Source organism: Stigmatopora argus, chromosome 2 (genome assembly GCF_051989625.1).
Source record: "Stigmatopora argus isolate UIUO_Sarg chromosome 2, RoL_Sarg_1.0, whole genome shotgun sequence".
Taxonomy (NCBI): Eukaryota; Metazoa; Chordata; class Actinopteri; order Syngnathiformes; family Syngnathidae; genus Stigmatopora; species Stigmatopora argus.
The window spans coordinates 24,320,279-24,342,263 of NC_135388.1; the positions used below are offsets into that span (position 1 = coordinate 24,320,279).

General features: G+C 41.7%; 1 protein-coding gene across 5 annotated transcripts in view; it reads left to right on the forward strand.

The window, feature by feature from the left end:
* The window catches only part of LOC144088889 (alpha-taxilin-like), an 81,790-nt gene that overhangs the window by 34,466 nt on the left and 25,339 nt on the right, over positions 1-21,985 (forward strand). For all 5 annotated transcript variants that reach the window (XM_077619648.1, XM_077619622.1, XM_077619639.1 and 2 more), the window contains one exon: positions 8,162-8,236. In XM_077619648.1, the coding sequence (XP_077475774.1) occupies positions 8,162-8,236 (75 nt within the window). The remainder of the gene's footprint in view (positions 1-8,161; positions 8,237-21,985) is intronic.

A 21,985-nucleotide genomic window follows, 5' to 3' on the forward strand; every position in this document is an offset into this window, starting at 1 on the left:
AATACAGTGGTACCTCGACATACGAGCACCCCGACATACGAGCATTTCGAGATACGAGTAAAATTTTGAGCATATAATTATCTCTTGAGACGAGACAAATTTCGAGATACGAGAAAGCCAGGTGGCCAAGACACAAGAGGCTGTTTATGATTTTAGTGCACTGTATTTTTTTGCCGCATCTCTTTCGTGTATAACAGATATCTACGTGCACTGGGCAGAGCGTTGCATTTTTCTCAGTGTTTTTTTTCCAGTCACTCAGCGCAAATGGCGGAGCGATCGCTAATACGAGGAGTATATATTACTTCTCGTTGGCAAGTGGTCGTGCGTTATCCTATTGTGAGGACATTTGTGTGCATCATTTTCGGAATATTTTGAAGGGATTACAAAAGCAAACAGCCCATCGATAGTGAAAGTCAGGGTGGAGGCGGGGCAAATACTAGAGCCAACCCGGGAGAAGAAAGGTATCAAACTTTAATACAAAATTAGAATTAAGTTTAGTGTATTGTTAGATTAAACTTTTTTTTGAGTGTGTCTGCATCGTAATCCATGTTCATTTAAATTTGTTTATGTTATGAAACGAGCGTGTTGCCGTGCAAAAAGCGCCCCCCCCCCTCTCTGTCCGTCTCTCTCTTTCCTCCCTTCGAAATCCGTATAATTTTAGTACTATTAAACACATTTTAGTAATATTAAACCACTAGTTATGTGTTACTTTGTTAATAGATGGCGAATTTGAAGAAATAAAACATTTTTTCCAATCCAATATCCTGTTTTTGGTGTTTTTTCAGAATGTTGGAACTAATTAATTTGTTTTTAGTTCATTTCAATGGGAAGCATTCGTTCGAGTTGCGAGAGTATCGACATACAAGCTCAGTCCCGGAACGAATTAAGCTCGTATCTCGAGGTACCACTGTAATGTGGTTTTGATTCATACAGTATCTCAGAAATACCACTTGTGATGATTTTTCTTAGTATTTTCCCTTCAAAGTAACACATTTGTACTCCCTATGTATAAACTAAGGAAAACTTGTTATAAATCAAATACTTTGGAATAATCAGATAAGTTGCTGTAATGCAATTGCAATTGGAGGTGGAGCTGCAGAGCCAGAGTATGCTCTGCGCACTTCACGTGAACGCCACCCTCTTAATCTTCCCCTCTGCAATATGGAGAAGCAAGAATTTAAGGATAAACTAAAGTCAGGAGAACTGAAAAGATAAACATGCACCGATAAGAGTGAGTTGTGGAAAAGCTTCAAATTAATTGTTGAATATGCTAGAGAAACTTGCTTGCGTTGGCTTCGCTGAATGTAGTAATTGTGGCGCTTTGCTCTCATGCGAGTGCAAAAAGACTGGCACCTCGACGCTGAGCAGGCATTTAAACAGATGAAATCGTCAAACATCTATATTATCATATACAACATGTAAATGCTTATACAGTCCTGTTTAACTTAGATTTTGTTACAAAAGACAGGCTATAATCTGTTATTATAAATCACCTCTCTCTCTCCTCCTCTCAACTCGGGAGTCCCGAGTCGTCACTAGTATAATATGGAATTTCGGGTTTGTTTCGGGCTAATTCGTTGGGCTAGGGCCAGACGCTAATACCCACGGGCTGGGTCGGGTCGGGCTCTATTTTTTCGGCTCGATCTCACCTCTACTTCACTTACAAAATTAAGAACTTTTTTCGTAAGTAGAGCAGTACTTTATATGTAAATTTCTCTAATTCGTTCCACGGTCCTCACACAACTACCAATTAAGCCTTTTCAAATTGGTCACAGTATCCCAATTTTGTAAGAAAGATGTGAAAAACACACAGGAGAAAATGATCACAAAATTATTTATTAATGTCTTAAAATGAATAACAAGTACCGTATTTAGTCGCATATAAGCCGCCCGCGGGTATAATGCGCACCCTGAAAATTGCCTTGAAATTTTTGAATTTTACAATTTCTCGCATATAAACCGCCCCTTGATTCCCAATTTTCACCTCCATATTCACGGTTTTAACATGGAGTACAAGTGGTATTTCTGAGATATTGCATACCTGTCAACCTCTGCCGATAACTGCCCTTATAAATATTTATGATTTCCCCTTACAAACCCCCAAAAACCTTACAAACACCGTACGACTCGTACGGTGTTTGTAAGGTTTTTTGGGGGTTTGTAAGGGGAAATCATAATCATTTATAAGGGCAGTTATCGGCAGAGGTTGACAGGTATGATATTGTATGAATCAAATGCACATTATTAGGGTCAATCTCATAAGGAAGTTATTATGCCTGTCTTTGTAAAGGCAAAATATCAAATTATTTAATTTGAAAACAGAAATAAGTCGATCTTGATGAGAACCTGATGCTTTCTAATTACAGAAATTACAATTTTCTTACCAGAAGTTTAAGATGTTGTGTCAGTCATATTGCTTCTAATGTCAAAATATCTCAATTCTTTCGATGGTTCATATTACTCCAATAGTTGTCACTTTCGAACAAGAAATACAAAAAAAAATCAAAGTGGAATTTTGTTTTTTTTCAAAATAAAGGTTACTCACGTCTGGCCAGTCAGAGCACGTATAACTAGGTTTAGATGTCAAGTTTATAAAGTGGGAATCAATCATCCGCCACAATTTCAAAATAAAATCACGGAAACAGGAAATGCATTTAATTTAGGGGGGGGGGGGGGGGATTTTGTAATGTTGGATGATGTTTTCTTTGTTCTGAAAGATTTGGTGAGCCAAGTGACACAATCTAGGCAACACATTATTGAAGCTCCCATGGCCAGTTCTCTTTATCAGAAAGGGAAACGACAAGACCCTCGTGCTGACTCAATTTTTTTAAAGCTTCCATTGCCTCTGCCCAAAGTGGGCGTTAATTTTGAGTTTCAGTTACAATGGAGCATGGCTGGTTCGAAATCAAATAATATTGGGTTATACTTGAACATCTGTTGAGATAGAGATTCTCAAGATATGACACTTCCCTTTTAACCAGAAAAACAGGATATTTAGAAAGGTCAGGAAAAGTTTTGCAACTGCTAGAACACAGCTCAAGTGATTATACAACAAATACCTTGAGCTGGGCAGCCTGCCGGCTAGTGGTTCGCGCATCAGCCTCACATTGGGGGACATGGGTTCAAATCCAGGTCGGTCCACCTGTGTGGAGCTTGCATGTTCTCCCCGAGCCTGCGTGGGTTTTCTCCCACATTCCAAAGACATGCATGGTATAATGGTTAGACACTCTAATTTGCCCCTAGGTATGAGTGTCAGCGGGAATGTTTTTTTGTCTCCTTGTGCCCTGCGATTGGCTGGCCACCAATTCAGGGTGTCCAACGAAGTCAGCTGGGATAGGCTCCAGCATCTCCCGCAATCCTAGTGAGGATAAAGCAGTTCAGAAAAAGAGATGAGATGAGAGACACGCAGAGCTACATACTGTTTTCACACATTGCTGTGTAGAATGTTACGCAATCCCCATGATCAGATAGTGAGAGGCACTATGCTTTAGTATCGAATCCAAATATGGCTAAAACCTTTAAGCTAATTTTAAAACAAATAATTCATATCATTAATTTGCATCTTTTTCGTATCTCGATGCACTCATTTGCTTTCGTAATATGAAAAATTCGTACCTAGACATTCGTAAGTAGAGGTGACTGTACACAAGTACAATTATCAAGAAATATATTTATTAAATATTACAGTTATAGGCACATGAAAAGACTAGTGTATTAATATCTAAATATAATCTCTAAATAAAATAATGTAAGTACTTTAAGTACTGTACTCTATGAAAATAGTTATCTCAATTTAAAAACAAAAAAAGGTTATTGTAAACTTTAGTCCAAGTTTCAGCATGTAACACTCTTATTGTTTAGGAAATCACAAATCTTTTACACCTTGATATTTGATCAAATTTAAATTCTATCTCAGTGACTAGCCAATCAAAGGGCACCGGGAGACGTACAATACAGTTGTGGTCAAAAGTTTACATACACTTGTGAAGAACATAATGTCATGCTCTCTTGAGTTTCCAGTTATTTCTACAACTCTGATTTTTCTCTGATGGAGTGATTGGAACAGATACTACTTTGTCACAAAAAACATTCATGAAGTTTGGTTCTTTTATGACTTTATTATGGGTGAACAGAAAAAAGTGATCAAATCTGCTGGGTCAAAAATATACATACAGCAGCGCTAATATTTGGTAACATGTCCCTTGGCCATATTCACTTCAATTAGGCACTTTTGGTGGCCACCCACAAGCTTCTGGTTGAAACTTTGACCACTCCTCTTGACAGAATTGGTGCAGTTCAGTTAAATTTGATGGCTTTCTGACATGGACTTGTTTCTTCAGCATTGTCCACAAGTTCTCAATGGGGTTTAAGTCAGGACTTTGTGAAGGCCATTCGAAAACCTTAATTCTGGCCTGATTTAGCATTTTCATTACCGCTTTTGATGTGTGTTTGGGGTCATTGTCCTGTTGGAACACCCAACTGCGACCAAGACCCAATCTTCGGGCTGATGACTTTAGGTTATCTTGAAGAATTTGAAGGTAATCCTCCTCCTTCATTATCCCATTTACTCTCTGTAAAGCACCAGTTCCATTGGCAGAAAAACAGCCCCACAGCATAATACTACCACCACCGTGCCTGACGGTAGGTATGGTGTACTTGGGGTTAAAGGCCTCACCTTTTCTCCTCCAAACATATTGCTGGGCGGGCATTGTGGCCAAACAGCTCGATTTTTGTTTTGTCTGACCACAGAACTTTCCTCCAGAAGGTCTTATCTTTGTCCATGTGATCAGCAGCAAACTTCAGTCGAGCCTTAAGGTGCCGCTATTGGAGCAAGGGGTTCCTTCTTGCACGGCAGCCTCTCAGTCCATGGAGATGCAAAACACGCTTGACTGTGGACACTGACACCTGTGTTCCAGCAGCTTCTAATTCTTGGCAGATCTGCTTTTTGGTGATTCTCGGTTGAATCTTCACCCTCCTGACCAATTTTCTCTCAGCAGCAGGTGATAGCTTGCGTTTGCTTCCTGATCGTGGCAGTGACAAAACAGTGCCATGCACTTTATACTTACAAACAATTGTTTGCACTGTTGCTCTTGGGACCTGCAGCTGGTTTGAAATGGCTCCAAGTTACTTTCCTGACCTGTTCAAGTCAAGGATTCGCTTTTTCAGATCCATACTGAGCTCCTTTGACTTTCCCATTGTAGTGTTTGTGGGCGTTTGCATCCAATGAGCCCTATTTAAATGGCCTCAGAGAAGTCACCAGCTGTAGTCACTTATAATCACTCACAAGAAATTAAGAGGCCATACTATGAAGCTCATTTCACTGACAACTTTCTAAGTCACCAAAATTGCTAATTCGTGTTGCTGTAAGTATATTTTTGAGATTTGAACACTTGTTCTGTTAACCCATAATAAAGTCATAAAATAACCAAACTTCATGAATGCTTTTTGTGACAAAGAAGTATCTGTTCCAATCACTCTATCAGAGATAAATCAGAGTTGTAGAAATAACTGGAACCTCAAGAGAGCCATGACATTATGTTCTTCACAAGTGTATGTAAACTTTTGACCTAGGGGTAATATAGTGTTCAACCAGCCTACCATGCATGATTTCCATACGTGGAAGGAAACTGGAGTACCAATTGAGGTATTGCCTTCACGGAAGGGATCTGTCCATATTTACTTTGAGAACTGTTAAAGACTACTTCCTGCTTTTTAATACCCACATAAGCACATCCACAGACCATCCTTACTTAAACACGTGTTGACACCCTTCTTAGTCAAATGTACATCCCACTATTAACCACCAAAACAAAATCAAGACACCTTAAGAAAATGCTCCTCAGTTATTTTTTCTCTATTTCCCTTCGAGATCCATGGCCCATCACAGAGCCGCTGCTTCGTTTTTTATTTTTTTTATTTTTACAACAGCCACTTGCCTTTTGTTTCACCCACCTGATAGAAATGTGTGGCGCAGGCTATCATGCAAATCATTGTTAACAGAAATGTTCAAATTTAATATTTCTACTTCACAATTTTAGAGAATTGGCTAACGTTTTTAATAGTTGTCATTTTTGTACGCCTAGAAAAACCATGTTAAAACAAAAAATGCATTTCCCGTTCCCATTTTTTTTCCATCTTCCTAAAAAAAAAGCGTTTTCACAACCTTCCGCACTTTGGAGAGTCATCTATCGGTTTCAATTAGTGCCAATTGTTTATTTTTGTTTTTTATGCATTATTTTAAGTTCATTGGCTTTTCATCACAAGTTATATTTCACTTCATCAGTTTCCCCAATTTGCTCTCAGTTTTTATCATCAATTATCAATGAAGAGGTACTTTGACTCCCACTTGGGTACAAAACCCAGCTATAACCATTGAGGGCCCTATTTTGCAACTAGGGGACACAGAGCTTGCACACCCTAGTTTGAAAACCCATCTTCGTTTTCTAATCAGTGGCCCGATTTAGTCACCGCCCTAACAGTTGTCTTTCAGCATGTTTAGGAAGACACTGATATTTGTGCTTTTTATTTTGCAAAACATTTTATACTTCCCAATTTGCTCGATTCAGACCAGCTCCATTTACAAGAAGAAATCATACCTTGGTATTCACGGCTGTTTATTTGTGATGCGGTGGATGACTTAAAATGTTTTCTGATCGAACCTGTCCGGGACACCAAATGTTGAAGACAACATAGCACACTGGCATGTCAGTAGGTTTATTATAGACTCCTAAACTCGCTTGTGACAAGATTTAAATAGTGTACAGCAATGAACACTAGCCCAGCGGCTTGACTGGTTAGCACGTCAACCTCACAGCTCTAGGGTCCTGGGTTCGAATCCAGGTTGGACCACCTGTGTGAAGTTTGCATGTTGTCCCCGGGCCTGCGTGGGTTTTCTCCGGGTACTCCGGTTTCCTCCCACATTCCAAAAACATGGGTGTTAGGCTAATTGGACACTAAATTGCCCCTGGGTATGAGTGTGAGTGTGAATAGTTGTCTGTCGTCCCATGCCCGATGATCGGCTGGCCACCGGTTCAGGGTGTCTATTGATTGACTTTGTGGTCGTGTCATCGGACCTGCATGTCTTGGACAGTCGGGTAAGGAGAGGAACGGAGCTGTCAACCGATCACCACCAGGTGGTGAGTTGGATCCGATGGTGGGAGGAGATACCGGTGCGGCCCGGGAGACCTAAACGTTTCGTGAGGGTCTGCTGGGAAAAACTGGCGGAGCCCCTGTCAGAAGGAGTTTCAATTCCCACCTCTGACAGAGCTTCTCCCATGCCTGGGAAGAGGCGGGGGACATTGAGTCCTAGTGGACCATGTTCCGCGCTTCTATTGCTGAGGCGGCAGACCGGAGCTGTGGCCGCAAGGTGGTCGTGCCTGTCATGGCGGCAACCCCAGAACCCGCTGGTGGACACAGGCGGTAAGGGATCCCGACAGGCTGGAAAAGGAGTCCTACCGGGTCCTTTTGGCCCATGGGGCTCCAGAGGCAGCTGACAAGTACCAGCCGATCTACCCTCATCAATGGTCACCAGCTATGGGTCGTGACCGAGAGAACGAGATCACGGATACAAGTGGCTGAAATGAGTTTCCTCCGCAGGATGTCTGGACTCTCCCTTAGAGATAAGGTGAGAAGTTTGGTCATCCGTGAGGGGCTTGGAGTAGAACCGCTGCTCCTCTGTATCGAGAGGAACCAGATAAGTTGGCTCAGGCATATGATCGGGATGCCCCCTGGACCTCTCCCTCGGGAGGTGTTCCAGGCACATCCCACCGGGAGTAGGCCACAGAGCCGACCTCGGACACGCTGGGGGAGACTAATTCTCCCAGCTAGCCCAGGAATGCTTTTGGGTCCTTCCGGAAGAGCAGGATGAAGTGGCTGGGGAGAGGGAAGTCTGGACTTCCCTGCTGAAGCTGCTGCCCCCGCGACCTGTCTTCGGATAAAGCAGAAGATGAGATTTGAGATGAGATATTGATATGGAAAGTATTATTCAATTGCAAGATTTATAAAATATGATGAATAGTTATTCAAATGTACCATTGTTATTGCTATTGTTATTGTTAGTTGTTGTTATTATTGTTACATTCTTATTATTATTGATAACCAATTGAGATGTATTAATGTCCATGTTATTTGTCAATGAGCATTCTAACTTTTGTGATTACAGTTGCTGAAAGATGCTACAGAATCTAGACGAAAATATGAGCTGATGAAGGAACAAGAAAATCAGCTCAAGCATCAGGTCATTACCAAATAGATAAATTAATGCTGTATGTTTTTGAGGTCTCTAGAGACAGCGCCTTGTGCTTTGTTTTACAGAAAACATTTTTGACCTTTTAGCATGCCATGAGGTCTACTCCAGTCAGTGTTCTGTATAAATACATTGCCATGTGAAAGTATTCGGCCCCCTTGAACTTTTCAACCCTTTGCCACATTTCAGGCTTCAAACAAAGATATAAATACCATATTTTCACACCAATAGGGTGCACTTAAAAGTCTCAAATTTTCTCAAAAATGGTCACCCTGATTTCCGCCATTTTTTCATCCCGTATTCCGCTTGCGAGTTTCAGATTGAATTTTCTACATTTTTATGTACCGTATTTTCACACCTATAGGGCACACTTTAAAGTCTAACATTTTCTCCAAAATGGTCGATGCGCCCAATCAGTCGGTGCGGCTTGTTTGTGCACTAAATTCAATTTTTGTTTGCCCCTGACCCCTTGTGTGACTGGTTTTATTTCTTGCCGGCACGCTACTTATTGCGATCAACCCAGCAGATGTTCACCCTAAAAATAGCCTCCCTGCGTATTCCAAGCATTATGGTGAATCCATTCAAACATCCCAGGCGAGTGGCAAGGCATTTGACTTCTGTGTGCTCGCAGCGTTTTTGACCCTCAAAAACACTCAACACTCAAAGAATATTAGAGCTATACAGAGGAAATGCCTGACGTGAATGACAACAGAATGCGGGTGTGAACGCTTGGAAAATGGACTGAAGCCATGAATCAAACACAATTTAACAGCTTTGCTAATGGCTCGGGAGTGATGAATGCTGGGTTGCCAACATAGTAGTTCGGGCAGGCAGCATCGCAAGAGTTACGTGACGATTTGGAATGAATTGTCGATGCCGATCTAACAGCGAGAAGAATCAAAGGCTTTGGAGTGATGAGTGTCGCGAGTTACAATGGATTGTGGTTGACTGGGCTCAAGTGTCGGCCAGCACTGTTGTTCGAGCTTTCGCCAAAGCTGGAATCAAGCTGGAATACACAACTCTGACTGACAGTGGAACATAGCATGTTGAACGCCGAACTCTTTATATATCAGATACAGGCACAACTTGTGTACCTTTTACCTCAATAAAGCACTATCAAACTTAGTTTTGCTCGTGCTGTCTTTAAAAAAAAACACACTAGCGGCTAGCCTAACATATGCTAGCAGATAGCATAACATATGCTAGCGGATAGCATAACATACGCTAGCGGCTAGCATAACATGCGCTAGCGGCTAGCATACATACGCTAGCCTATTATCATGCTAGTGCCTTTTCCGACGAAGCGCCCTACGTCTTCACAAAAAACAGAAAATATACCCGCAACTGAGACTGCGCCCTATCAGACGGTGCGTTTTATAGGTGTGAAAATACGCTATATAATCTTTGTCAAGAATCGACGAGTGGGACACAATCATGAAGTGGAATGAAATTAATTGGATATATTGAATTTTTTTCAGAAATGAAAACCTGAAAAGTGGGTCATACAATATTATTCGGCATACATTAATGCATTACATTAATGCTTTGTAGCGCCACCTTTTGCTGCAAGTTTCATGGGGTATGTCTATCAGTTTTGCACATCAAGAGACTGAAATTCTTCTCCATTCTTCCTTGCAAAACAGCTCGAGGTCAGTAAGGTTGGATGGAGACCATTTGTGAACAGCAATTTTCAGCTCTGCCCAGAGATTCTCGATTGAATTCAATTCTAGACTTTGACTTGGCCATTTTAATTCCTGGATGTTTTTTTTAACCATTCCCTTGTAGATTTGGCTTTTTGTTTTGGATCATTGTCCTGTTGGAAGATGAAACTCCGTACCATTTTCAGGTCTTTTGCAGACTCCACAGGTCTTCTTCCAGAATGGTCCTGTACAGTGGTACCTCGAGATACAAGCTTAATCCGTTCCGGGACTGAGCTCGTATGACAAGATTCTCGTAACTCGAGCGGAAGTTTCCCATTGAAATGAATGGGAAACAAATTAATTTGTTCCAACTCTCTGAAAAAAACACCAAAAACAGGATATTGGATTGAAAAAAATGTTTTATTTCTTATAATTTGCCATATACAGTGGTACCTCGAGATACGAGCTTAATCCGTTCCGGAACTGAGCTCGTATGACGAGATTCTCGTAACTCGAGCGGACGTTTTCCATTGAAATGAATGGAAAACAAATTAATTTGTTCCAGCCCTCTGAAAAAACACCAAACAGGATATTGGATTGGAAAAAAAGTTTTATTTCTTCTAATTCGCCATCTATTAACAAAGTAACACATAACTATTGGTTTAATAGTAATAAAATGTGTTTAATCTAACTAAAATTGGGCAGATTTCGCCGACGGGAGACAGAGACGTGGGGGGGGGGTTCCTTTTTTTTCATCATTCCACAACAACGCACTCGTAAACGGAACAAACAAATTTAAATTAACTTGGATTAATATATACAGACACTCAAACATACGTTTAATGTAACTTTACACAAAACTGAATTCTAATTTTGTTGTAATCTTTTGTTACCTTCGTTTTTCGGGTTGGCGGTTTGCCACGCCTCACGTTCGCTATCGATGGACTGTTTGCTGTTGTATTGCCTTCAAAATATTCCCAAAATGATGGACACAAATGTCCTCACAATAGGATAACGCACGACCACTTGCCAACGAGAAATAGTCTTTAAGAACGATCGCGGGAGCTTTCCTAAGAAAGAATAACAGGAAATGACATAGCTGAGCTTCCCACGTAGTGATTGTGGGTAATGAAGTTTTATTCTGAGAAAGGTTGCCATTGCCTATGGGTTTTGTGTGCAGGAGTATACTTCATTACCCAGAAAGCCCTCTTTTTGCATGCGCGTTGTGCGTTTCCTGGTCGTATGAGAAACTCGTCTGAATTAATTAGTTCCGTGCTCGTTAATATTGTTATACACGAAAGATATGCAAAAAAGACCTGGCTTGGTCGCATCACGAAATTTTGACCGCATAACGGGCGAATTATTCGATCGAAATTTCCCCCGTAAGACGAGCATTTTGTATGACGAGCGGTCGAATGACGAGGTACCACTGTATTGACAAAGTAATAAATAACGAGTGGTTTACGTTCGCTATCGATGGGCTGTTTGCTGTCGTACTATTCCCTTCAAAATATTCCGAAAATGATGCACACAAATGTTCTCACAATCGGATAACGCACGACCACTTGCCAACGAGCAGCAGTCTTTTATCAGCGATCGCGCCGCTGCTCATGGGAGCTTCGGGGGCGCTGGCTAGCGGCTCCTTTTAGCTTGTAGCATCTGTGTTCGCATCCCCTCGAACGGCGCCTATGATAGAGTGCCATTGCCTGTCGGCGTTGTGTGCACGAGTATACTTCATTACCCAGAAAGCCCTCTTTTCCCCGCGCATGCGCGTTGTGCGTTTCCTGGTCTGAATAACTCATCCGGTGCTCGTAAATATTGTTATACACGAAAGATATGCAAAAAAAAATGCCATGGCCACCTGGCTTGGTCGCATCACGAAATTTTGACCGCATCACGGGCGAATTATTCGATCGAAATTTCCCCCGTAAGACGAGCATTTTGTATGATGAGCGGTCGTATGACGAGGAACCACTGTATTTTGCCCCAATTATCTCCATCAATTTTAACCATGTTCCCAAACAATGAGGCTGCTACCACCATGTTTGACAGTGGGGATGGTGTCTTCAGGGTATTGAGCTGTGTTGTTATTACTTTTAACATTGTGGCTAAAAGTTTCGTCTTTGGTTTCATCTGACTGGAGCACCTTCTTCCACATGCTTGGAGTGTCTCCCAAGTGGCTTCTGGCCAACTTGTGGAAAACCAAATAATTGATGAATATCTTTGAGAAATGGCTTTCTTCTTACCACTCTTCCATAAAGGGCAGATTTGTCAGCTGTAGATCTCTGCAGTTCATCTGAATATCTGAAGGAGATAATGGCATAAATGACAAATAACTTCCGTCACCCAAAAACAGAAGAAATTGAAAAATTCATATGTGAAACCTATTTCTCTTCCAAATTTCCCTTTCCTCTACTATTATTCTGTCACTGTCTCGTGTAGCGTATAGGATGTCCAAATTTCCCAACTCACATAAAATGTCCTTTTTCCAACTTATAAAGCTGAACTCTGTCCTTCTCTCTCTATATCTAGTACTCGACAGTAACTTTCCACTGTTAGCGCTAGAGCAGGGTTGGGCAAACTATTCCACAAAGGGCCACAGTGGTGCAGCTTTTCACTCCCAACTCCCAAAGACGACACCTTTTCACCAATCTGGTGTCCTACAAGTGCAATCAGTGGATTGCAGTCAGGTGCTTCTTGTTTTCTGCAGAAATCTCTGGTTAAACTGGCTGTTCTGGATCAATTGGGACAAAAACCTGCAACCACAGCGGCCCTCGAGGACCAGTCTTCCCATCCCTGTGCTAGATTGACTAATTTTTAAATTCTATGGGAACCTCCTTTGGGAAACCACAGCTGACCACTCTCCCTGATATATTATTGTTCAGGACTTAATTCACTTGGCTGAGAAGTCCCACAGCTGCCAAGACTTTAAAGCAGGGGGTCACAAAACCTCAAGGGGTGTTGTGTTTTTTTTCCAACCGATCCAGCAAAGACAGTTTACTCAATGAGGGAACATTACTCCCTTAAATTTTGCCAATAATGTATAGCAGGTCATGATAATCCAAAAACCACAACATAGGATCACCCCTATTATGTATACATACATACTACATGTTTTCATGTCCACACAATATCAAGAAGTGTAGATATTAAATGTTACACAATTATATAGATGCATAAATACTTCACTCTACTACTCTACTCAACTTTGACAATGGTTTAGTATTAATCCAAAAAAATACAATAAGACACCTGTGCAGTAAGATTAAGGTGAAGTGAAGATGAAGATGATGATGATTAAGTGCGCAATTTATTGAGAGCTTTATTCCAAGTCAGGTAAATCTTCGTCCGTTTTGAGAGGTGTCGTCTGTTTAGCAGGAGGAGCTTCTGCAGGTATTTTAAGCGCACAATGAACATAGGCACACTAGCGGCTACCATAACATACGCTAGCCTAATGTCATGCTAGCCTTATCCGACGAGGCGCCCTATTTATTGACAAAAACAGAGAATATACCCGCAACTGAGACTGCGCCCTATCAGACGGTGGATTTTATAGGTGTGAAAATATGGTACTTAATATAAAATTCCGTGTTAGACTGAAGCCGCGAAGTGGTCAAGGATGACAGTATTCCTGAAACCAGCAGTACCTGACTCCAATGAAATGATTACACTCGTAAGAAACCAGTTTGGTGAAAGAGTGTTATTGTTTGGATGCAATGAAATCCTGCACTCATTGGTTCCCTTTGAGTAACATTTTAGACACCACTTCTTTAAAGATTCAGCTGCCTTATGTGACCAGTAAATAGGATCATATTTGATCTGTCAAAGCTGGGTTGCCTCGACAATAATCTTCATACAGAGGAAGCAGCAAAACACGTGGTAGTTTTTGACTCCCGGCCGAAGGAGGTCATCTGGAAGGGAGGCCTCATCTCGATGGCTCTCAAAATGGCCGCTGCCCGCTCCGCTTTCTTTGTTCTTGGCTAGCCCCCTTGGCTAGCCCCCACCCTTCCTAAGAAGGGGGCGAGCGGACGGACAGAGCTAGCGTCCACGTCGAGGTCCCCCAACCAGATACGCCGTCCGCTCGGTCGGTGATGGTATTTAATAGAAGTTAGGCGGAGACAAACTTTAGGCGGGAACACGAAAAGGGGTGTGTTATATACAAAGTGATGACAGGCCTTGACCTGTAGGTGTCAGTAAAAATTCTATTCCAGTGACTAAATTCATAAGAGTGCAGAAGGGTGCAAGATTAAATATAAGAATACAATTCATATTTCACATGATCCCTCACACAGGTAGACACTATGTTCAGAGTGGCTGCCTTTCGGCTGACTACGTCATCCACATGGTAAAATAGATGATGGATTAATTATTAATACAATTTAATCATTATTAATACAATTTAATCATTATTAATACAATTTAATCAAACAGGAAGACATCTTTAAACATACACTGGTTACAACTTGCAAGGAGAATCACTTAACTTGGTACTCGGATGATTCGCCTAAAGACGTTTCGCCGACGGACGTTTGACAGACGGACAGGTCGCCGAATGGACGTTCCACCGAACGGTCATTCGGCCGAACGGAGGTTTCGCTGAAACGGGATTCGCGCGCTCGCCCCGCCCCCGGATCGTGTGTGTACAAGTTTTGCAACCTCGGCCCGCGGGCCATATACGGCCCGTTAGGATTTTTAATCCGGCCCGCCGAGTAGGTAAATCATATCCGTACGGTCATCAGAGGGGTTTCTCCCCGGAACAGTGCTTCGTGGGCGGATTTTAATGACGCATGCTGAGTTTCATTATCGAGCTCCATATATTTCCCGAGTTTGAGCACTTTAAAAATCGGCGGGGGTTCCCCCCGAGCCTATCCGAGAATAGTGCACCGTGAGCGGACTGGGTTGGACGACGCCCCGCTGAATTTCTGCAGCTCCAGAAATTTTTCAAATTTGAGCCCCACACACATTGGAGGGGTTTTTCACCGAGCACAGTGCTCTGTGGGCGGACAGGGGTGACACATGCCCCGCTGGAATCCTGAGCACCATAATTTTTTTCTAAGCGTGAGCACCACACACATCGGCGGCGTTTTTCCCCGAGCGTAACCAAGGATAGTGACACATGAGCGGATTGGGTTGGCTGATGCCCCGCTGAAATCCCGAGCTCCATACATTTTTCAAAGTATGAGCACCACACACATCAACGGTGTTTTCCCCAGTGCCTATCCAACATTTGATGTCGCAAATACAAATACTAGTATTTGTATTTAATCATTAAACGCTGTTTTCGGCTGGATATGACCGAATTTGAGAGCATTTTGAGCCGTTTGGCGAGTGGCTCTGTTCTTAAAATGGCCGACAAGCGACGACGTCGAGCTCCGTTGCCTCACAATGCGCATGGGACATCTAGTCTGTATACACGAAGGATGTGTGAATTTCCTTTGTCTTTTAAATAAAATACTAGTATAAAATACAATATTAGTATTGTATATACTATTATTTTTTTTTCATAATTCCACGCTGTTTTAAGATGGATTTTGAAAAATTTCTGGAGCTGCAGAAATTCAGCGGGGCGTCGTCCAACCCAGTCCGCTCACGGTGCACTATTCTCGGATAGGCTCGGGGGGAACCCTGCCGATTTTTAAAGTGCTCAAACTCGGGAAATATATGGAGCTCGATAATGAAACTCAGCATGTGTCATTAAAATCCGCCCACGAAGCACTGTTCCCGGGGAGAAACCCCTCCGATGACCGTAGGGATATGATTTACCTACTCGGCGGGCCGGATTAAAAATCCTAACGGGCCGTATATGGCCCGCAGGCCGAGGTTGCAAAACTTGTACACACACGATCCGGGGGCGGGGCGAGCGCGCGAATCCCGTTTCAGCGAAACCTCCGTGTTGGAATAATGATTCAAACCTTTTAAATCATTATTAGTAATATTTAATTAAAAAAGGAAAAACATCTTTCAACAAATTCTGCTTACAACTTCGAAGGAGATGCCTTGTGACGTCGTCTCAGTCCACAGTGCATTCTGAATTGCAGTAACTGAATCATTGTATTTAATCGCGACATTCGAAAAACATGGTTATGTAATCAGTACAATAACACTCGATGGTTTAGAAAAACAACAGTGTGAGGAATGCATTATAAGGTCAACAAAGTAGTATTATAATGTAAACAAAGCATTCTAAAGTAAACCAAGCAGGATTATAATGTAAACAAAGCAGTATTATAATGTAAGCAAAGCCGTATTTTCAAATCTGCTGTTGGAGTCTCGTCATAACAGTCTCATTGGGTCCTGCCGGAGAAGTGTCCTCGAGCTTTGGCCTTGAGGAGACGATGAAAATTGAGGAAAAATGTCCATGTTCCCATGACTGTTTATAGCCTTACTACTTATTAAAAAAAATGCTTACAACACATATAGAATATTCCATAATAATTCTGACATTCCCTCCTTTTACTATATGTTTGTTATTCATTTTATGACAAATCCGAAAAGAGACAGGGATATCTCCGTTGGCTGTTTTAATTTTACCCGCTTAGGCTCTACTCGTTCGGCAGGTCTGAAAAGCAGAAAATAAGATCATTTTCGCCCAATCCATCCTCGGAATTACCATGCTCCTGGAATTCACTGTTGGTGTCAGCACGTTTCATCAGTAGGGGATATAATTCATGCAATTTAGAATTTGTAGGGGCAATCGCAGCGGTTATAAGTCGGCTCATCAAAGATCTTAAGCAGGGAATAATACAACACCCACATAATGTCAAAATCGTAGCAAAAAGGGCTACGGAAAATGCCACAAATTAGGCCAAATCATTATTAGTAAGGCCACAAATCTGTCAGCGGACATTATTCTACTCCAGGATGCTTTTTCATCTTGCGGTTTAGGGTCTGCAGGCCATCTTTGGTCCTGGTGTGGGACCCAGTGGGGGGCGTGTTGTTGAGTGCAACATTTTCAAACATTGCATACGCCCCCTGCTCCTTCAAGAAGCATTTCAACCGCTGCACGATCCTGGAACGCCATCAGACTAGTGGCTGCCAGTTCCTTTATCGCCACAAATCCCTGTTCAGTATAATTTCCAAGTTTTTGGACATTGTAATGCAGGTAATTTATCCAATCAACATTTTTGTTTGGAGTAATTAAAAGAAAAATATACTCCCAACCTGCTGCGATCTGATTAGCCAACTTATACTCATCTGGTACGCCCCGTGGATGCCAATCGCATCAATGTATGTCGGATCACCCTCTCTCCATGCCGATCGACGCCGTCGCGAGGGGCCCGCCATCATACCGGATTTCTGTGCAGCCAATTGTATCTCCTCTACTGTAGATGGAAAAACAGACACTGGTAATAGCAGTGAGACCAAGGCACAAAGTCCTGCTGTCATTTTGGCAGGAGTCGTATAATTTGTTTTGACCCCACCACCACCATAGGTCAGAACGTGGAATCAGGGGTGCAGTCTGTTTTAGGACGTGGGCACACCACGTCACATTTATCGCTCCCAGTGCCGGACCGTGCCCTGTGAGGACTAAGCAGGTAAAATGATTAAACGCGACATGTGTTGAAAAGTTAGGCTTGTCCTTTGCTGCCGTTGTAACTGGGTAGACATTATTCCATTTCATACATTTTGGGCTTACATCTTCTTTTGTCATTATCTCCTTTACACAATCAGGGGTAATTTGCGCGGGTACTACTCTTAAGAGAGGTCGGCCCCCCATACATGTTATACAGGTTTGATTTATAATAGCTGCATTTTCCATCAACAATAACCAATTATTTCTTACCGCCTCCCGTTTGGGAACTCCCCGTTGCAGAAAGGAATTCTCTGGTCATCTCAGATTTTAATTTTACTATGGCGGATCCGGGTGTTTCCATCTCTGACGACCTTCCCACCGTCTCCATAGACATGGTTCCACCTGCCCATGGACTTAGGAAAAACGTCAGACAAGGATCCACAAGTTAATTTGTCAGTCTGAATTATGATTTGTAATGCCCCCACCGTATGGGTTAATTTTATCGAAGGCCTGATGTTTTTTTTTTTTTTTTTTCACGCGTGTGTCATCCAAGCTTGCCAATCTAGACCAGTTTCTGCAACAAGGTTTCCCCAATCTGTTTTAGGACTGTTATGTACCACACATATTCTATAAAATCCACGTGTATCCTTTGAAATGGATATGTAGCTTTTGTAGCTTGACATAAGGGGGAATCGCCCGTGTTTTTGCCATATATCTGCATATAGATTGAATATATAACCGCCCCCTTTTTGAGGCATGAAATTTACCATGACTCAAAATGGCAGCCCTCCCAGATAAGTCTTTTGTTTTTGTTTAGTCCCCCAGGTTCCCAAAATTTCCCATTGCAGAAATCAAAAAATTTCATTAGGCAAAATTCTTTTCTTTTTGTTTCTGTCCTACTCTGCCACCGCCGTCCTTGAAAGGCTTATCAGCGATTTCAGAAATATTCCACCTTGATATTAGAATATTGATATATCTTGGTGGCCAGCCAATTAAAAGACAAAAGACAGACACTCATCCACGCTCGCACTCATAATCAAGGAATTTGCTTTGAGTGCTCCCCCAATCATCCACAATTTTGGTTTGTTGGAGTAAAACTGGAGTACCCAGAGAAAACCTACGAATTCTTGAGGACACCAGGAATACTCCACACTCCGGAAGGTCTGGATCTACTCCGCATTAGTAGATCCTCGAACCGCAAGATTGATGCCTGAAGAAACTAGATAATTAATGTATTAGATTCACATGCCACATATCTAAAAATAGAAATTTGTTCAATTGCCACCGCCCCTTACCCCAGTCAGTCAGCATGTAGACTGCCATGCGAGTGGCTGTGATTAACTATCTATTCGCCAATAATGCAATAACGGAAAAGTTGTGACACATTGAAACACACACACACACCCTTTTAGTATTTTAACCGTTTGTAAAAACTTTATCTCCATCTTATGGATTAAGTTACACCCCCTTTCAATGTTATCGAATTTTGCCCATTCTAGTCAACCCATCTACTTAAAGCATTTCTCCAAGGTTGATATTTTATAATTTGGAGATGTTATTTTTAAAACATAGACATTATTTCATCACTTGGTTCACACCATGAAAGGCCCCACCTGAATTTGTTGTAGATATTCCCCTTTATCTAAGCTTGTTATTGCCAATCGTTATCACCGTAACATTCAGGTGTATTAACCCCATAATGCAATGCAGTACGTTTTGGCTAAATTCTTAATGTGTATGCCCCTAAAGCAATAGACAGTAATAACGTCCCAATAGTCATCAATATGACCTATACCAAAGCATATGCCCCCTTCAGGTCAAACAGGGAATGTCTTTTGTGCACTTAAAGACGCTCCATGTTTCTTCTAGGGAAACCATGCCTATCCTTAATCAATTATCTTATCTACCCCAGCCAGGTTCAATTTACCTAATAATTTGGACGAATGCCACGAAATTTCTCATGCCATTTCTGCATTGTTAAATTCATATCTGATCTCTTTAACAACCAAATAACTCTTAGTACCTAAAACATAATTTGTAAATCACCCCATACTATGTTTACTTAAGATAAGAGCCATTTCTTATAGCTCCCTGTTACCACAAGAAAAATCTACAATAATTAAATTAGAGAAATCCACCTTTTACTAGGCATTTCCTAATTACAATTTTCAATGCTTAATAAAGGACCCACAAATTGTAACCAATATGCCATAATATTGTAAAAAAAATCCATTCATTTTTCTTTAACCAGCCAATCTCCTATATTAAAGTATTTTGAACAATCCAACCATTCAAAAACAGTAATAATATCGTTTTCTCCTCCAAAACTAGCTCTCTTCAATCAAGAGCCCTTTGAACTTCACAAAACAAAAAATAAAATAATAATAATAGTATTATTCCCAATTCCAAAGCTTTTACCAAATCAATCTTTGCCAAACAGATTTTCTATCACCTCGAAAGACATTTCTGATTAAATCCCAAAAATAAATGCGAAGATAATCGCGGAACCTTGCATCCCTTGCAGACTATGTTTTGTTCTCATTCTAAAATATTTAAACGGAAGCGCGCCCTTAGCCGCTGACTGTGACCTTCACGCTCACTGCAGAAGCAGCATTCTTATCTTTTGTTTACAAATTCCAAAACGCTCTCTTTTCTTTTTTTTGTCCTCCTGTGCACACAATTATAACGCTTTTTAGAGAAGACTAAATTAATTACACTAAATTAATTACTCTCCCGATATCCAACTATATCACCATAGTTTGCCAAGACCCCATAATCACAATATGCTGCAAGCACAACTATATCATAGCAAAACCCATTTCTGCCCTCAAGTTTGCTTCAGCGCCCTCAAGGCCAATTATTGTAATATTCTCCACGGAAGGGGTCCCCCAAAAATTTTAGTCGCTTGTGCGGTCCGCGCGCCTACTATACTGTATTATAATGTCTAACACCATCAAATCAGCCGCACCAAAACAGAGCGCTCCCCCCGCAATCAAAGCATTATTCGGCAAGTTTAGAGTCTGACCAAAACGCAGTTTTGGCAACCCCGCTAAACATTTAATTGGCTGTTTTGTATTTCTGTTAACCAAAATATTCCCGCTAGCAGACGGGAACGAAACCAGGATAAGCCACAATAAGCCATTTCATTCCAGTACATTGACAGTACATTTAGTTACTATTAACAAGTATGCCTAGCACTTTGAAATAACCATTTTAATTGCCATTTTACAACTTTCAGCATCACACAAAAAAATCTAATTGAATTCATTCCCAAAGAATGTGATCTCTGGTTTAAAATTAGCTCAACATCCTCATGTTCAAAATCCTCATTCAAATCATTTTGAGCAGGCCTGCCTTGTTTTTAGAGACCTTTTTGTCCAGGCAATCACGCGATATATGCCCCAATTCATATATCCCAGCACATAGCAATTTTGAAAACTCGATTTCTATTCTGTCCCCGCCAGTCGAGGAGGCCGCGCTATCTTTTATTTTTTCACACAACGGACCAGTTTTATCACTCTTCTTTTTAAAACCTCTTCAGCATGGACCGCCTGATTTACATATTGTTCAAGCGTGCCCGTAGGCCTATCTCCTGATAAAGGCTGCCCACCGCGTGGTCTTCAGCGATGCCGCTGTTGGCCTTAAAACAAGCCGTCATCCTGATTTGATATTCTGCAAAAGGCTCACCATCCCTCTGCTTATCTCTGCTGATCACGGTATAATTAACTTTTGTTTTAAACTTCCCCGTAACCCGATCAATCAGTTCATGCACTCTCAAATTCAAATTACGACCGTCATGACACAACGGGCCACCATCAGCTTTTGGATTCGAACATCCAAATTTAGTAGGAGCCTGCTCCTTGCCCACATTAGTATTAGCAACTTCGATCATGGGATATTGTTCAATAAACACATCACTCATTGGCGGCGCCCCAGGCTGGGGAGATAGCGTTTTCTCCCCATGTCCCCCACGGGCCCTCCCACCTGGTCAGCCGGTCGTTCATATTTGTCGGAGGGGGCCCTCCTTTTTAACAACAACAACAACACACTTCTTCCCCACCGGGCCAGTCTCATCTTCCTCTTTTCTGTGGAATAACACAGCCTCTGTGTTTCCAGTCCCACCGTTATCAACTGATTTAACCCATCAATCACTCCGTTTCCTTGCCATCATAACCCAATAATAGGTATCATTATATCCCTCCTGCTCCATTTTGCTAAGGTTTCCCCCATGTTTAGCACGTATTTTATCCTGCAGTATCAATATCTTATGCATATTAAGCTGGCCAGCAAATCCATATTTATTTATCCATAAGTTTAGGTGTTTAACCCTTGTAGCGCTTTGATTTTTAACAATCCAATCTGTACACGGCAGACGCATCTTTGGATCGTCGTCAATAGCCGCTTTACTGTTTGCCCCACCCATTTTTGGAGTGGATTTGTGTGTATCCCCGTAGTACCTTTTTTTTCTTTAACAACTACGCAGACACAACCAATGTCGACCACCACATTTTTATAGACCCCACCGTGTCTACCTGCTAGTGACTAGTATCCGCAGGGTTTTAAAATCGCCATCCCCAGGACGCGAGC